Source organism: Ochotona curzoniae, unplaced genomic scaffold, assembly GCF_017591425.1.
Source record: "Ochotona curzoniae isolate NIBS_2020 unplaced genomic scaffold, NIBS_Ocur_1.0 scaffold_274, whole genome shotgun sequence".
Classification (NCBI taxonomy): Eukaryota; Metazoa; Chordata; class Mammalia; order Lagomorpha; family Ochotonidae; genus Ochotona; species Ochotona curzoniae.
The window spans coordinates 13,162,499-13,177,717 of NW_024467101.1; the positions used below are offsets into that span (position 1 = coordinate 13,162,499).

General features: G+C 47.2%; 1 protein-coding gene across 1 annotated transcript; it reads left to right on the forward strand.

Moving 5' to 3' along the window:
* Nucleotides 1-347: 347 nt before the first annotated feature.
* Nucleotides 348-13,283, forward strand: COQ5 (coenzyme Q5, methyltransferase). The gene is made up of 7 exons (XM_041003799.1): nucleotides 348-542; nucleotides 4,746-4,895; nucleotides 6,314-6,535; nucleotides 10,172-10,278; nucleotides 11,607-11,695; nucleotides 12,295-12,406; nucleotides 12,490-13,283. Exons 1-7 carry the CDS (start codon nucleotides 350-352, stop codon nucleotides 12,589-12,591), a joined length of 975 nt encoding a protein of 324 aa, XP_040859733.1. The 5' UTR covers nucleotides 348-349; the 3' UTR covers nucleotides 12,592-13,283.
* The last annotated feature ends 1,936 nt before the right edge of the window (nucleotides 13,284-15,219 follow it).

The following is a 15,219-nucleotide window of genomic DNA, read 5'->3' on the forward strand; positions in this document are numbered from 1 at the left end:
TTGATTCTTTTACGAAAGTGCAAACAAAGCTCAAACCAGGAGACTCAGGCATTTTACAGCTGATACTACTGGAGTTGTGGCAGGATTCAGAGAAATGGCCGCTGACAGGTGTCTGGAGGCACCATCCGTGATTTCCTGGTTGGTAGCAAAGTTCAAATTCAGTTTTGGAAAACAGATAGACAGAGATTACGAGTCAGCTTCAAACATTAGTTCCTGGATCCCTGAGCTAATTCCCAGCTCCTTAACTGCAGGTTGTTGCACGCAGTAAGCGAACACTGTCCCCCGCCGGCCGCCGTCGACTTGTGGTGACGCAAGCAGGCGTTGACTCACTGTGCTGTCAGCTGTCAAGATGGCGGCCCCCTGGAGCTGGTCCCTGTGGAGTGGCGGGGGTCGGGGCTGGTGGCGGGCGACCCGGGGCTGCTGGCTTCGGAGCTCTTGGCCCGGGGACCCTCAGGGCGCGCGGCTTTTGTCCCAAGAGAAGCGGGCAGCAGAAACGCACTTCGGGTTCGAGACTGTCTCGGAGGAGGAGAAAGGGGGCAAAGGTGAAGGGGGCCGGAGGAGGCTCGGGGGTGATCGGATCGTCGGCCATCTGGTGTGCCCTGCTAAGGGGTTGATTGATGTCCCCGTTGGTGCTCGGGTGGTGGTGTCGGTGCAGTCCTGACTGCGGAGGAGTGGTCCGCCGGCCCTGCCTCGCAGACCTTTTTAGAGCCGAGTATCTTCCAAGTCCGGTCGTGGGAAGTTTGTGAGGGGTCGAGCTGCACGCATTGTTCCCAGTTCCCCTTTCAACTTTCCCAGGGTGCGTGTTGTCACCACATCCCACGTGAGGAAACTGAGAGCTTAAACCAGGGGCTGGCGCCTCCAATCCCATAAGGACATGGGCCAGGAAGACTGTTATAAAACTGTATCATTTTATGATCTTGAAGTTGTAGAAACATTTTAAAAAATTTTTTTGGTTTTTAAAATTATTATTATTACATTTTATAGATGGAGAACGTGAGGCGCTGAGATTTCCCCTCCCTGAACCTAAGATCACCCAAGAAATAAGGGAAAAGACCCCACAATGGAACTATTCCCATCCCTTAAGGACTGTATTCTTTGTTCCACCTTACTGTAACTCTGAGTACTGAATGCAAACTCTCCTTCATGGGAATGGCTGGCTAGAAAGTTGGGACAATGTCTCATTTTCATGTCTCATTTCCTCAGTGCAAGGTATGCATTAGGAGCTTGCTGACGGCTGTGGGGTGACCTAAGGCCAAATATGAGCATGCATGTTGATTGAGCGTGTGAGACCGTTCAAACTATTTTACATGGATTCCTAGGAAGACAACTTTGTGAGTGGGCAGCTGTCAGTTCAAGTTTTACAGATGTGAAACAAAGATATCATCTGTCCAAAGCTGCAGATCAGTGGGAGAGCTTGGAGGGCATTCTCTCAGAACACCACACTTGTAACTGTGCTACCAAAGGGGCCAAATGCAGAGCACTTAGCAGCTGAGCAGAAAGTCCGCTATCCAACTGGGAGCCCAGAGTGAAATGCAAGCAGGCCTCGCTTTGCACAGTCATGTAGGCCGTGCAGATCATATTCTGGTACAGCGATCTTAATACCAAACATCACAGTTGAAAAAAAAAATCATAGTTGTTCTATGACATTTCAAAAGTATTATATATCAGAAATATATGCTGTCAGTTATAAATGTATAGGGAAATGAGAACTATATGGTAAAACTAACATTTACCTAGAATACTGGTATGTAAAATTAGATTTAACTAATATAACTAAGGTTCTGAATATTGTAAATGTATCATTTCAAAATCGTTTTTTAAAATTACCTGGACTGGTATTGTGTGGTTAATTTTGCCACCTCTAATCCCATAAGGATAGCAGTTCAAGCCCTAGCTTGTTGTCCAGCTCCCTGCGGTTGTTCCTGGGGAAGCAGTAGAAGACAACCCAAGTGCTTGGGCACCTGCACACACGGGAGACCCAGCTGCTGCTCCGACTGCAGACTTTGGCCTAGCTCAGCCCAGGATATTGCCAACATTTAGTGAGTGAATCAGCAGATAGAAGATCTTCCATCTGTATCTCTCTCTCTCTATGTATATATATGTGTGTGTGTGTGTATAAATATATATATATAATCTTTCTCTCTGTCTCTCCTCCTCTCTGTATCTGACTTTGCAATAAAAATAAATAAATCTAAAAAAAAGAATAGGTTCATTTTCACAAAGTTGCTCTGCCCCCATAATGGAAGTTTATAGTGCCAGCAGTGGCAACATTATTCAATTTTAATTTTAAGTTACACATTATCACTATTTCTTTTCTGAACTTTTTTTTAAGGCTTATTTATTTTTATTGGAAAGTCAGATTTACAGAGAGGAGAGACAGAGAGAAAAATCTTCCATCCTCTGGTTCACTCCCTAAGTGGCCGCAACAGCTGGTGCTGAGCTGATCTGAAACCAGGAGCTAGGAGCTTCTTCTGGGTCTCCCATGCGGGTCCCAAGGTTTTGGCTGTCCTCTGCTGCTTTCCCAGGTCACAGGCAGGGAGCTGGATGGGAATGGAGCAGCTGGAATAAGAACCCATATGGAATCCTGGGTGTGCAAGGTGAGGACTTTAGCCACTAGACTACTGCACTGCACTGGGCCCTGAACTGTCATTTTTGTTGCTCATTTCTGCTCTCATCAATCCAGTTATTATGACAGAGGTATACAGAATAAGGAAGCAACACAACTCCACGCTTTGCCATCTGTATACACTGAATTACAGAACAGTCACCTGCAGTCTATAAAAGAAGTGATGTGTGCAGTTACTCATCATGATTCATAGCTTGCTTCTATAATGATTTAGACTGATGAAGTTTGTACTTCTTGACATTACAACTCATATATCATTACATTTGAATGGTGATGTCAACACACTGGAATCTAAAACAGTGAATGAGGGCCCAGAGTGGTAGCCTAGTGGCTGAAGTCCTCACCTTGCATGCACCGGGATCCAATATGGACTCCGGTTCGTATCCTGTCTGCTCCACTTCCCATCCAGCTCCTTGTTTATGGCATACAAAAGCAGTCGAGGACAGTCCAAACCCTTGGGACCTTGTACCCATGTGGCACCCAAGTGCCAGGAGCTTCTCTTCCAGTTCTCCCATGCAGGTGCAGGGTCCCAAGACTTTGGGCCATCTGCTTTCCCAGGCCACAAGCAAGGAGCTGGAAGGGAAGTGGAACAACCATGACATGATCCATTGTCCATATGGGATCCCGGCATGTGCGAGGCAAAAATTTAGCTACTGGACCATCACACTGAGCCCAGAAATTTTATTTATTATTAAGCTTTTTTTTTTTAAGTTATCTTAATTATTTGAGAGGCAGAGTTCTAGAGAGTCGGTGGGAAGGAGGACAGACAGAAAGAGAACTAGGGCACTTTTGTCCACTGATTCTCTCCCTAAATGGCCACAACAGCTGGGGCTGAGCCAGGGCGGAGCCAGGAGCTTCATCTTCTGCACAGTTACAGGGGCCCAAGGACTTGAGTCATCTTCTGCAGCTCTCCCAGGTGCATTAGTGCATAGCTGAGTTGAAATCAATCTGCCAGGACTCACACCAGGACCCATATGGGATGCCAGCATTGCAAGTGGTCTCTTAACCCATTATACCAGATGCTAACCCCTTTTACTTGTCTTTGAAAATATACATATTAGTGTGAGAGTCAGTTACATAAAGAGAAGGAGAAACACAGAGAGGGAGAATTGTCCATCCATTTGTTCACTCCTTAGATGGCTGCAGTGACCAGCGCAGGCCCAGGCCAACGCTAGCAGCCAGGAGCTTCATCCATATCTTCTATGTGGACAATGGGGACAAACGCCTGGGCCATCTCCCCTTGCCTTTCCCAGGCGCATTAGCAGGGAGCTGGATCAGAAGTAGAGTACCAAGTCACTTATAGCCATAGGGGATGCTAGTGTCACAGGCAGCAGCTTTACCCACCATCCCATAGTGTTGGCCTCAGCATTTTCTTTCTCTCTCTCTCTTTTTTTTTTTTTTTTGGTTTCAGATTTATGTATTTTTATTGGAAAGGTAGATGCACATAGAGAAAGATCTATCCACTGGTTTATTCCTCCAAATGGCCATAATGGCCAGAGCTGAGCCAATCTGAAGCAAGGAGCCAGGAGCTTCTTCCAGGTCTGCCACGTGGGTGCAGGGTTCTTAGGACTTGAGCAATCCTCTGCTGTTTTCCCAGACCACAAGCAGAGAACCATATTAGAAGTGGAGCAACTGGGACCAGCACATTAGTCTAGTGGCTAAAGTCCTCATCTTGACATGCCAGGATCTCATATGGGTGCCAGTTTTAATTCCCAGTGGCCCCGCTTCCCATCCAGCTCCCTGCTTGTGGCCAGGGAAAGCAGTGAAGGACAGCCCAGACTGGGGACCTTGCACCCGTGTGGGAGACCTGGAAGAAGCTCCTGGCTTTGGATCGGCTCAGCTCAGGCTGTTGTGGCCACTTGGGGAGTAAACCAGCAGACGGACAATATTTCTGTCACTCCTTCTGTCTGTATATCTGCCTTTGCAATAAAAATAAAAATAAATCTTAAAAAAGAGGGGTAGAGACCACACTGAGTTGTAGGGTTAGGCGTCAGACAATGTGGCTTAGCCTCACATGGCAGCCACCTGGTTCTAGGAGAAACAGTGGTATTTTTCTCATCTAGCATTTTCCTCAAGTTGATCTTATTAATAACAGCTGTGTGTTTCTCCCCCCTGCCAGTCTATCAGGTGTTTGAAAGTGTGGCCAAGAAGTATGACGTGATGAATGACATGATGAGCCTCGGCATCCATCGTGTGTGGAAGGATTTGCTGCTCCGGAAGATGCGCCCACTGCCTGGGACCCAGCTGCTGGATGTTGCTGGAGGCACAGGTGACCGTGGCCTTGGTGCCCTGGGGTAGCACTGAGCATCTGCCACAGGAAGCAGTGTCTTCTGTGGGAATGTGCTGTCTGACCCGTCATGAGCTGAAATTCAGGAATTCAGGAACTAGAGAACGGTGTGCATGCCGCTCTTCCCTCGAATACCATAGACTTCCAAGTGGGTGCTTTGCTTTTTTTTTTTTTTTAAGATTTATTTGTTTTTATTGGAAAGGCGGATATACAGAGAGGAGGAGAGATAGAAAGGAAGATCTTCCGTCCGATGGTTCACTCCCCCAAGCGGCCACAACAGCTGGAACTGAGCCAATCCGAAACTAGGAGCCAGGAGCTCTTCCAGGTTTCCCATGTGGGTGCAGGGTCCCAAGGCTTTGGGCTGTCCTCGACTGCTTTCCCAGGCCACAGGCAGGGAGCTGGATGGGAAGCGGGGCCAGTGGATTAGAATCGGTGCCCATATGGGATCCCGGCACATTCAAGGCAAGGACTTTAGCTGCTAGGCCACCGCGCCAGGCCCAAAATAATAAATCTTAAAAAAAAAAAAGAATGTCTAGGTAATTTTTTCTGCTTAATCCTTTTGTATCACATCAAGTATCAAAAGCTTAATTTTTTAAAAGATTTATTTATTTGTATGGAAAAGAGATTTACAGAGAGACAGAAACATATTTCATCTGGTGGTTCAGTAACCAGCTGGCTCAACAGCCAGAAATAAGCTGATCCGAAGAGAGGACCCAAGAGCTTCTTCTGGGTCTCCCATGTGGATGCAGGGGCCCGAGAACTTGAGCCTCCTCCACTGCTTTCCCAGGCCGTAAGTGGAAAGCTGGACGGTAAGTGGAGTATCCAGAACACAAATTGGCACCCATATGGGATGCTGATTCTTGCAGGTGGAGGATAAGCCTATTGAGCCACCACACTGGCCTCATGTTTAATCAGTTTTCTGAAAAGAATCTTAAAGTTGTTGAGGACCCGGTGCAGTAGCCTAGCAGCTAAAATCCTCGCCTTGCATGTGTTGGGATCTTGTGTAGCTGCTGGTTCCAATCTTGGCAGCCCTGCTTCCCATCCAGCTCCCTGCCTGTGGCTTGGGAAAGCTGTCGAGGATGGCCCAATGCCTTGGGACCCTGCACCCATATGGGAACCCCGGATGAGGCTCTTAGCTTCAGATCGGCATAGCCTCGGCCATTGTGGCCACTTGGGAAGTGAATCAGCAGACAGAAGATCTTCCTCTCTCTCTCCTCTTCTCTGTATATCTGACTTTCCAGTAAAAATAAAATATTCCTTTTTTTTTTAAGTTGAAAAAAGCAAGTTATTGTTAAAGAGAAACTTGATTTTCATATATTCGTTTCATTTCTTGCTCATTTTGGATTTAGGAAAGCTTTTACTGTTTTACTTCTATTTCGCTTCCTGTTGACTTCCCACAGGTGACATTGCATTCCGGTTCCTTAATTACGTTCAGGCGCAGCATCAAGGAAAGCAGAAAAGGCAGTTAAGGGCCCAACAAAATTTATCCTGGGAAGAAATTGCGAGCAAGTACCAGAATGCAGAGGATCCCCTGGGCGGTTCCCAGGTGGTGATCTGTGACATCAACAAGGAGATGCTCAGGGTCGGAAAGCAGAAGGCCATGGCTCAGGGGCACAAAGCTGGTGAGTCCACGGAAAACCAACCCGGAGGACATGTTTGTGTTGCAGCACTTAGGCAGAATCCTAAGCTCCTCTCGGGATTCCAGCTTCCTGCTAATGTACAAGGCTGGACAGGGAAGGGTTAAAGGTGACCTGGGACTGGAGTCAGTTGGCATGGTGTTGCATACCTCACTTCAGCAAGCTGTTCAGCTGTATTATCTATGTCATGGTGAGATAACAACCAAAGCCCGATGAGGTTCAGCATCTTACGTACCCAAGGCATACATTTAAAAAAACCTAATTATTATTTTGTATTTCATAGGTAGATTTACAAAGAGAGAAAAAGACAAAGTTCTCCATCTGCTGGTTCACTCCCCAAGTGGCATTAGTGGTCAAAGCTGAGCTGACCAGAAACCCGAAGTCAGGAGTTTCTTCCAGGTCTCCTACACGGGTGCAGGGTCCCAAGGCTTCGGACCATCCTCCGCTGCTTTCCCAGCCACGAGTAGAGAGCTTGATGGGAAGTGAGGCAGCTGGGACACCAACCACTGCTGATATGGAATGCTGGTGCCACAGGGTGGAGGATTAGTATGTTGAGCCATGGCACCTACCCACACAACATAGTTTTGAAATGAAAGAACCCAAGTTTGGGCTGAATTTTCCCATCTCAGCTCTTGGTCCCTGAGCCAGATTGCTGTCGATTCCCAGCAGTTGTGGGTATGATTTCTAGTGCTGCACCATTTGATTCTTCTGTCAATAGTAGGATGATTTGATTGACACGGAAGGCAGCCAGGGTGCTTGGATTTTCTGTAAAGAAATCATGCTGTAGCCACAAAGGGTACAGTTAACCAACAGCTTCCAACTGTTAGCACCTTCGGTCTCTGTCTAGCTTTCCGGTGAGGCCAGGCCCTGTCCTGGCTGTCCCCAGCCGACCCTTGAGCTCTGCAGGGCTCCTAGGGCCTGCACAGTTCACGGATGGGATCTTCAGAGCCAGTCTGTGCTCCAGCGCCCCCTGTTGGGCAGCCTGAGGTATCATCAGGTCTGCTGTAAGGTCCAAAGGCTTTTTCCTAGTTAGTCATCCTCTTTCATTTTCAAGTGTCATCCTGCCAGCAAAAACAAGGAAGGAGAAACCAACCAAGCAAACAAAACAACAGGGGCAGTTGTTTGTGTAAGTGGTTAAGACACAGATGGAACACCCATATCTGAGAGCGTGGGTTCAGTCCCAGCTCCTCTTAGGATTCCAGCTTCCTGCTAAGGCACACCCCTTGGAGGCAGCAAGGTTACTGCTGCCACCCACATGGGGGTCCTGGATTGAGTTTTTTTTTTTTTAAGATTTATTTATTATTGGAAAATCAGATATACAGAGAGGAGGAGAGACAGAGAGGAAGATCTTCCATCCGCTGGTTCACTCCCCAAGTAAGCGCAACAGCCGATGCTATGCCGATCTGAAGCCAGGAGCCAGGAACTTCTTCCGGGTCTCCCACGCGGTTGCAGGGTCCCAAGGCTTTGGGCCGTCCTCAACTGCTTTCCCAGACCAGAAGCAGGGAGCTGGACGGGAAGCGGAGCTTCCAGGATTAGAACCAGCGCAAATATGGGATCCCAGGCGTTCAAGGCAAGGACTTTAGCTGCTAGGCCACACCGCCGCTAGGCCACGCCACAGGGCCCCCTGGATTGAGTTTTGAGCTCTTGGCTTCAAGCCTGGCCCATCCCTAATTGTCATTTGGGGAGTGAACCAACATATGGAAGATACTCTGTTTTTCTGTCTGTTCCATTAAATAAAAAAATAAATAACTGCATGCTTTTCTCGGTCTCAGCATTTGCTTCTCTGAGGATCTAACTTACATAAAGAAAACACCCCTGAAACAGCTGTTTACCCCAGCAATGATAGCTGCAGGACCCATGTCAGAGGACCCGGGTTCCGTATGCAGCGCTGGCTCCTGCACGCGTGGACCTGGGCAGGCAGTGGTGACAGTGAGAGGGTGGCTTCTTGCTGTTCTCATGGGAGATGTGGGTTGGGTTCCCAGCTCTTGGCTTCAGCCCAGCACTGGCCTTTTGGGTATAAATCAATGGATAAAAGCTCCCTCTTCTAATAAGTTTCTTTAAAGATTTATTTATTTTTATTGGAAAATCAGATATACAGAGGAGGAGAGAGAGACAGAAGGGAAGATCTTCCGTCCACTGATTCACTCCCCAAGAGGCTACAAAGGCTGGAACTGAGCCGATCCAAAGCCAGGATCCAGGAGCTTCTTCCAGATCTCCCATGCCAGTGTAGGGTCATAAGGCTTTGGGCCATTCTCGATTGTTTTCCCAAGCCACAAGCCGGAAGCTAGATGGGAAGCAGGGCCGCTGGGATACAAGCCGGCATCCATATGGGATCCTAGTGCATTCAAGGGGAGGATTTACCTACTAGGCTACTGCACTGGACCCATAATAAATATATATATATATATATTTTAATACCATGAAACAGTTCTTTGCTAGTTTCCCAAAGTAGATAACAGTGGCAAAGAGACGAGTGCCCGCAAGTCTCCAGGAGCCCATTGCAAGCTCAAAATGGAATTTGTGCCCAAGCTTAAAAATGTATATATTTTTTTCCATTTGACTTTTTACTTTTTATTATTATTATTATTATTAATTAATTACATTGCACTATGTGACACAGTTTTATAGGTACTGGGATGACTTTTTACTTTCATCTTGTAGAATATCATTGGCCCCAAATCTTTCAGATAAAAGAGACGATCCTGGAAGCTGTAGGTTGTTTCCCCAGGCCTATGAAGTCACTGTACTACCTTGCCAAGTTGGCCAGACACTGCATACGACCATCATGAGAGGCACCGCGTGGCCCCGAGACCAGAAAGTCTCTCAGGTTAACATCAGCACTTCTCTCTTGCCCGCCTCCATCATGAGTGTCTCTGGTTATTTTAGCTCAATTCTTCCTCCCACCCCCAGAAGGAGCTGCCTGGAAAGACTCTCAGCCCACTGGATCCCCAAAATGAAGGCCTCGTTTGTTCCGCAGCGACAATGGTTAGAAGGCAGACAAAGGCCCTCTCTTTCCTTCCTCCCACTGGCACACGTGTTTCCCTGGCTGCTGGTACTCTGTCCTGAAGTGTGGAGAACAAAGGTTTGGAAAAGATAGGTTCCTTTCCAGTTCTGTGATCCATCTTCTGTAGCATGGCTCAGCTGTTGGACTGTCCTCGATGCTAAGTTAAATGCACCTGCATAGGAATGACTAAAAATGCCACCTAGGACTCCAGTTTGATGTGTTCTCTTTGCCTTACCAAACTCTAATCATGTCCTCATCAAAGTGTCATGCAGGGCCCGGCGTGATAATGTAGCGGTTAAGGTCCTCGCCTTGAACGCGCCAGGATCCCATATGGGCGCCGGTTCTAATCCCGGCAGCCCCGCTTCCCTTCCAGCTCCCTGCCTGTGGCCTGGGAATGCAGTTGAGGACAGCCCAAAAGTTTGGGACCCTGCACCCGCATGGGAGACCCGGAGGAGGCTCCTGGCTTCGGATTGGCTCAGCTTCAACGTTTGCAGCCGCTTGGGGAGTGAACCATCGAATGGAAGATCTTCCTCCCTTTCTCTCCTCTATGTAAATCTTAAAAAAAAAAAGTGTCATGCAAATGATGTTGAGACACACAGCTGATTTTTGTCTTTCAGGACTTGCCTGGGTCCTGGGAGATGCTGAAGAGCTGCCCTTTGATGATGACAAGTTTGACATCTACACCATTGCCTTTGGGATCCGGAATGTCACCCACATTGATCGGGTATGAACAGCTGCTCCTCAGCCTGTATACACATATATATATATATAATATCTCTTGGACTGGGCATTTGGTGTTAGATTACTACTTTGGGGGCCCAGCGTGGTGGTGCAAGTGGTTAAGGTCCTCACCTTGCACGCCCGGGATCCCATATGGGCGCCGGTTCTAATCCCGGCGGCCCCGCTTCCCATCCAGCTCCCTGCCTGTGTCCCGGGAAAGTAGTCGAGGACGGCCCAAGGCTTTGGGACCCTGCACCCGCGTGGGAGACCCGGAAGAGGCTCCTGGCTTTGGATCGGCATAGCATCAGCCATTGCGCTCACTTGGGGATTGAATCATTGGACGGAAGATCTTCCTCGCTGTATCTCCTCTCTGTATATCTATCTACCTTTCCAATAAAAGTAAAATAAATCTTAAAAAAAAAGATTACTACTTTGGATACATGCGTATTGTAGTGCCTGGGATAGTCCCAGCTCGCCTTCGAATTTTTTTAATTGGAAAGGCAGATGTACAGAGCGGAGGAGAGATGAAGATCTTCCATCCGATGGAAAGTGAAGCTACCAGGATTAGAACCAGCGCCCATATGGGATCCCAGTGCATTCAAGGCGAGGACTTTAACCATTACACTATTGTGCTCGGCCCTCACCTTCGAATTTTAACTTACTATTAATACATACCCTAAGAGGCAGCTGGTGATGGCTCAAGCACCTGGGTCCCTGCCACCCAAACGTGAGATCCAGATTGAGTCTGGCTCCTGGCCTAAGCTTTCATCAGTTTTAGCTGCTGTGGGCAACTGAGGCGTGAACAGCAAATGAGAGACCTTTTTGCTTTTTAAGTAGTTTAACTATCCCTTCATTTTCCCATGTGATTGTGTAAAGGGCACTAGCTGTTCTTCACAGTAGCTGGCTGGATTCCGTTTGTATAGACACACAGTACAACCAGACTCATTCATGGCTGGTTTACTATGAGCTGTCCACACAGTGACTGACTCATATACATATCCTTTCCATAGAAGTATTTGTTACGTAGATTCCTTGAAGTATTAATACCTAGTTCAAAGAAGATATTCAGTGTACTTTTGCTGGGTAATTCTCAAGTTGCCCTGCATGGAATTATACCAATCTGTAGTCAGTTTAGGTTATTCCAAGTACGGCAGAATGCGTGCACCATCTCAGACATTCAGTGTTGCTTCTGCTGTCACAGCTTTCCAACAGAGAATGAACGAGGGGTTTGTGGAAACAGCAGTGCTCTCCTGAAGCTAAAACTGTGCTCGCCTCCCTGAACTAAGGGAGGTCTGCTGAGGGATGTGTGCTCTTGTTCCTTGTCTCACTCAGGCCCTGCAGGAAGCCCATCGAGTCCTAAAACCAGGAGGACGGTTTCTCTGTCTGGAATTTAGCCAAGTGAACAATCCCCTCATATCCAGGTTGGCATTGTTAACACGGCCGTACCCTCATTGTCTAGCCAAGGGTTTCCCATTCCCAAAAGGGGATGTAAGCTGTACGCATGAATTTCATAGGTCCCTTAAGGACACTGCCACTTCTGAATGACAATTCCCAGGTTGGAAGAGTCTCTCAGACAAGCAACTAGACTCAGGCTGTCCCACATTTATATTTCCTTCAACGTTTAAGAGTTGGACAAGTCTGTATTTAAGAATTAGGAAATTTTATATAAAATGTGGATTTCCAGCTTCACTTGAGGAGTCAATACATGGCCATTCTGGACAGGTCCATGCATCCCTTCCGGCAGCAGGCAGAATGGAGTCATAACTGCCCTTTTCACTTCGCTGCCACTTCCCTACTGTACAGACCACATAGCTCGGGAAGAGGCCCTCAGGCAGCACCCAGTGAAAGATACAAAAAAGTGACACCTATCGGACTTGTCCAGGACCCACATAATTTCTTGACTCCTATGTGTATTTGAGTTTATGACTCCCAAGCTTAGACCTCCTTGGGTTTGCTAAAGGAAGAAATCAAGGCATTTTCTCATATTAATCTTTTACCTTTTTTTTTTTTTTTCTATTAGGATTTATGATCTCTACAGCTTCCAAGTCATTCCTGTCCTGGGAGAGGTCATCGCGGGGGACTGGAAGTCCTACCAGTACCTCATAGAGAGCATCCGGCGCTTTCCGTGTCAGGTATGGCACGTCTGTGGCTTGTTTACAAAGGCTCCAGAGCTGAAGTCCACGCAACCCTCGCTGTGTCTTTCCTTGTGTTTTAGGAGGAGTTCAAGGGGATGATAGAAGATGCAGGTTTTCAGAAGGTGACTTATGAAAGCCTAACATCAGGCATCGTGGCCATTCACTCTGGTTTCAAACTTTAGTTCCTTTCCTATCCTGGAGCGGGAACCAGTCACAATGTGTTCAAGTCTGGAACCAAAGGATCATCTGAGACAGAAGCAGAGCATCTTCTCGTACGGATATGAGAACCATGTTTTGAAGCAGCGCATTTCAGAGTGAAAGGAACAAGATCCTGTGGCTGTTTTTCTAGCTGTTATGAACAGCCATTTCGAGGCCTCCCAGGGAAACTTAATCCTGGATCTCTGTGGTTTGCACTCAGGTCCTGGTGTGTGTGACTGGCACTAAAGCAGGTTTTGGGAGAGATTTACAACTTCTCTGTCCATGTTGTTTTTCTGAATAATAATGGGTCATTTGAATCCCATGATGATGTACTTGAACCAGAAAACTCAGACAATTGAGTTAACCTTTTAGCCTAGGAATGGGTCTAGGGGTCAGAAACCAAAGGCACTACTAGAATAATGTGCAGAACCAATTCATAAGCTTACAATAAAATAAGCTTATCGTTGTGGGCCTAAAGTAAGTATTTGCAGTGATTTGTGTCAGTCATGAAAAAAATCATTCTTGTTCAAAAAATCAATGTACCAGTCGACTCCTACTTTCCTGTCTTGAATAGCTTGTCAGAATCCATTTGGATGGATCCCTAGATGTGTGCCAGTTTGATATCTGTAACTTAGACTGCAGTGTAAATACTTTTCTTGAAGAGTTTTATAGAAAATTAAAAACTTTTATCTCCTTACTATATTCTAGTGCTTGGTGTTAAAATGAGGCCATTTATGTGTATGTCTTCGGGTTTTTGAGGGGCTTTTCTAAGAAATTGCAAAGTTCAATTGCAAACAGCTTAGTTTAGGGCTATGTGAAACGGCTTCAGATATGCCCGACGTTGGCCCAGCACAGTAGGAAACATTCACAAGGTCTTGCTTCACTTACAAGGTCTTGTCTACCACAGAGAAAATTCCAGACATAACTAGCCAATTTGGATTAGCTCAGTTCCAGCCATTGCGGCCATTTGGGGAATGAACCAGTGGAGGGGAGATCTTTATGTCAGTCTCTCCTGCACTCTGTAAATCTGACTTTCCAATTAAAAAAAAAAAAAAAAAACTTAAAAAAAAATAGTAGTAGCCAAAAGTATTTGACAAAACACAAAAATTTTTGTTTTCAGCCAATGGGAGTGTATTGGCTTTTGAAATTAACTGAAGGGTTCAGCATGATAGCATAGTAGCTAAAGTCCTCGTCTTGAATGCGCCCGGATCCCATATGGGCACCGGTTCTAATCCCAGCAGCCCCCCTTTCCATTAAGCTCCCTGCCTGTGGCCTGGGAAAGCAGTGGAGGATGGCCCATGGGAGACTGGGAAGAGCTCCTGGCTGCGGATTGGCTCAGCTCCAGCCGTTGCGGCCGCTTGGGGAGTGAACCTCCGGATGGAAGATCTTGCTCTCTAGCTCTCCTCCTCTCTGCCAATAAAAATAAATAAATCTTAAAAAAAAAAAATTGGGCCCGGCGCGGTGGCGCAAGTGGTTAAAGGTCCTCGCCTTGCACGCCTGGGATCCCATATGGGCGCCGGTTCTAATCCCGGCAGCCCCGCTTCCCTTCCAGCTCCCTGCTTGTGGCCTGGGAAAGCAGTCGAGGACAGCCCAAAGCTTTGGGACCCTGCACCCGCGTGGGAGACCCGGAAGAGGCTCCTGGCTTCGGATCGGCATAGCATCGGCCCGTTGCGCTCACTTGGGGAGTGAATCATCGGACGGAAGATCTTCCTCTCTGTCTCTCCTCTCTGTATATCCGCCTTTCCAATGAAAAAATAATAAAAATAAATCTTTAAAAAAAAAAAAAAATTAACTGGAGGGCTTTTTTAATGGTCAGATGAGGAACAAACAGATGACTGTTACGGCCAGTGTTGGGCCAGGTCAAAGCAGGAACCAGAAGCACTTGGGCCAAATCCCAGCTTTCTTAGGTCATTCACACGGAGCTAGAACCGCCACCCACATAGGATTACAGCTTCACTTGCGCATAGATTTACCCACAGTGGTCCGCGGAAGGAACAGCTTAAACCAAGCTGATCCCTTTTTTCACAGCAACACAGTGTTCTCACAGCCTATTCGAAAAAGACAAGGGACTAGGTATGGCATGGCGCAGTAGCGCAGTGGCTCAAGTCCTTGTCTTGCACATGCTGGAATCCCATATGGGCACTGATTCCTAGAGGTCCCACTTTCCTTCCAGCTCTCTGCTAGTGGTCCAGAAAAGCAATCGAGGACGGCCCAGAGCCTTGGGACCCTGCACCCGCGTGGGAGACCTGGAAGAGGCTTTAGGCTTCAGATCGGCTCAGCTCTGGCCACTTTGGCAATTTGGGGAGTCAATCAGTAGACAGATTTCTTCCTCTCTGTATATCTGACTTTACAATAAAATTAAAAAATCTTAAAAAAAAAAAAAGGGGGGGGGCGTGGGAACCAACATTCTAGCATAGTGGACAACACTGCCCCAAGTGGCATCTCATAGTTGTTGGTTCACTTTTCCCGTTCTGATCCAGCTCCCTGCTGGAGCTCTTGGGAAGTGGAGACCTGGATGAAGTTAGCCTAACCCTGGCCACTGTGGCTCTCTGGGGTGCCAATCAGCCGATGAAAAAAAGTTAAAAAGCTAGGCCTGGTGCAGTGGCTCAGAG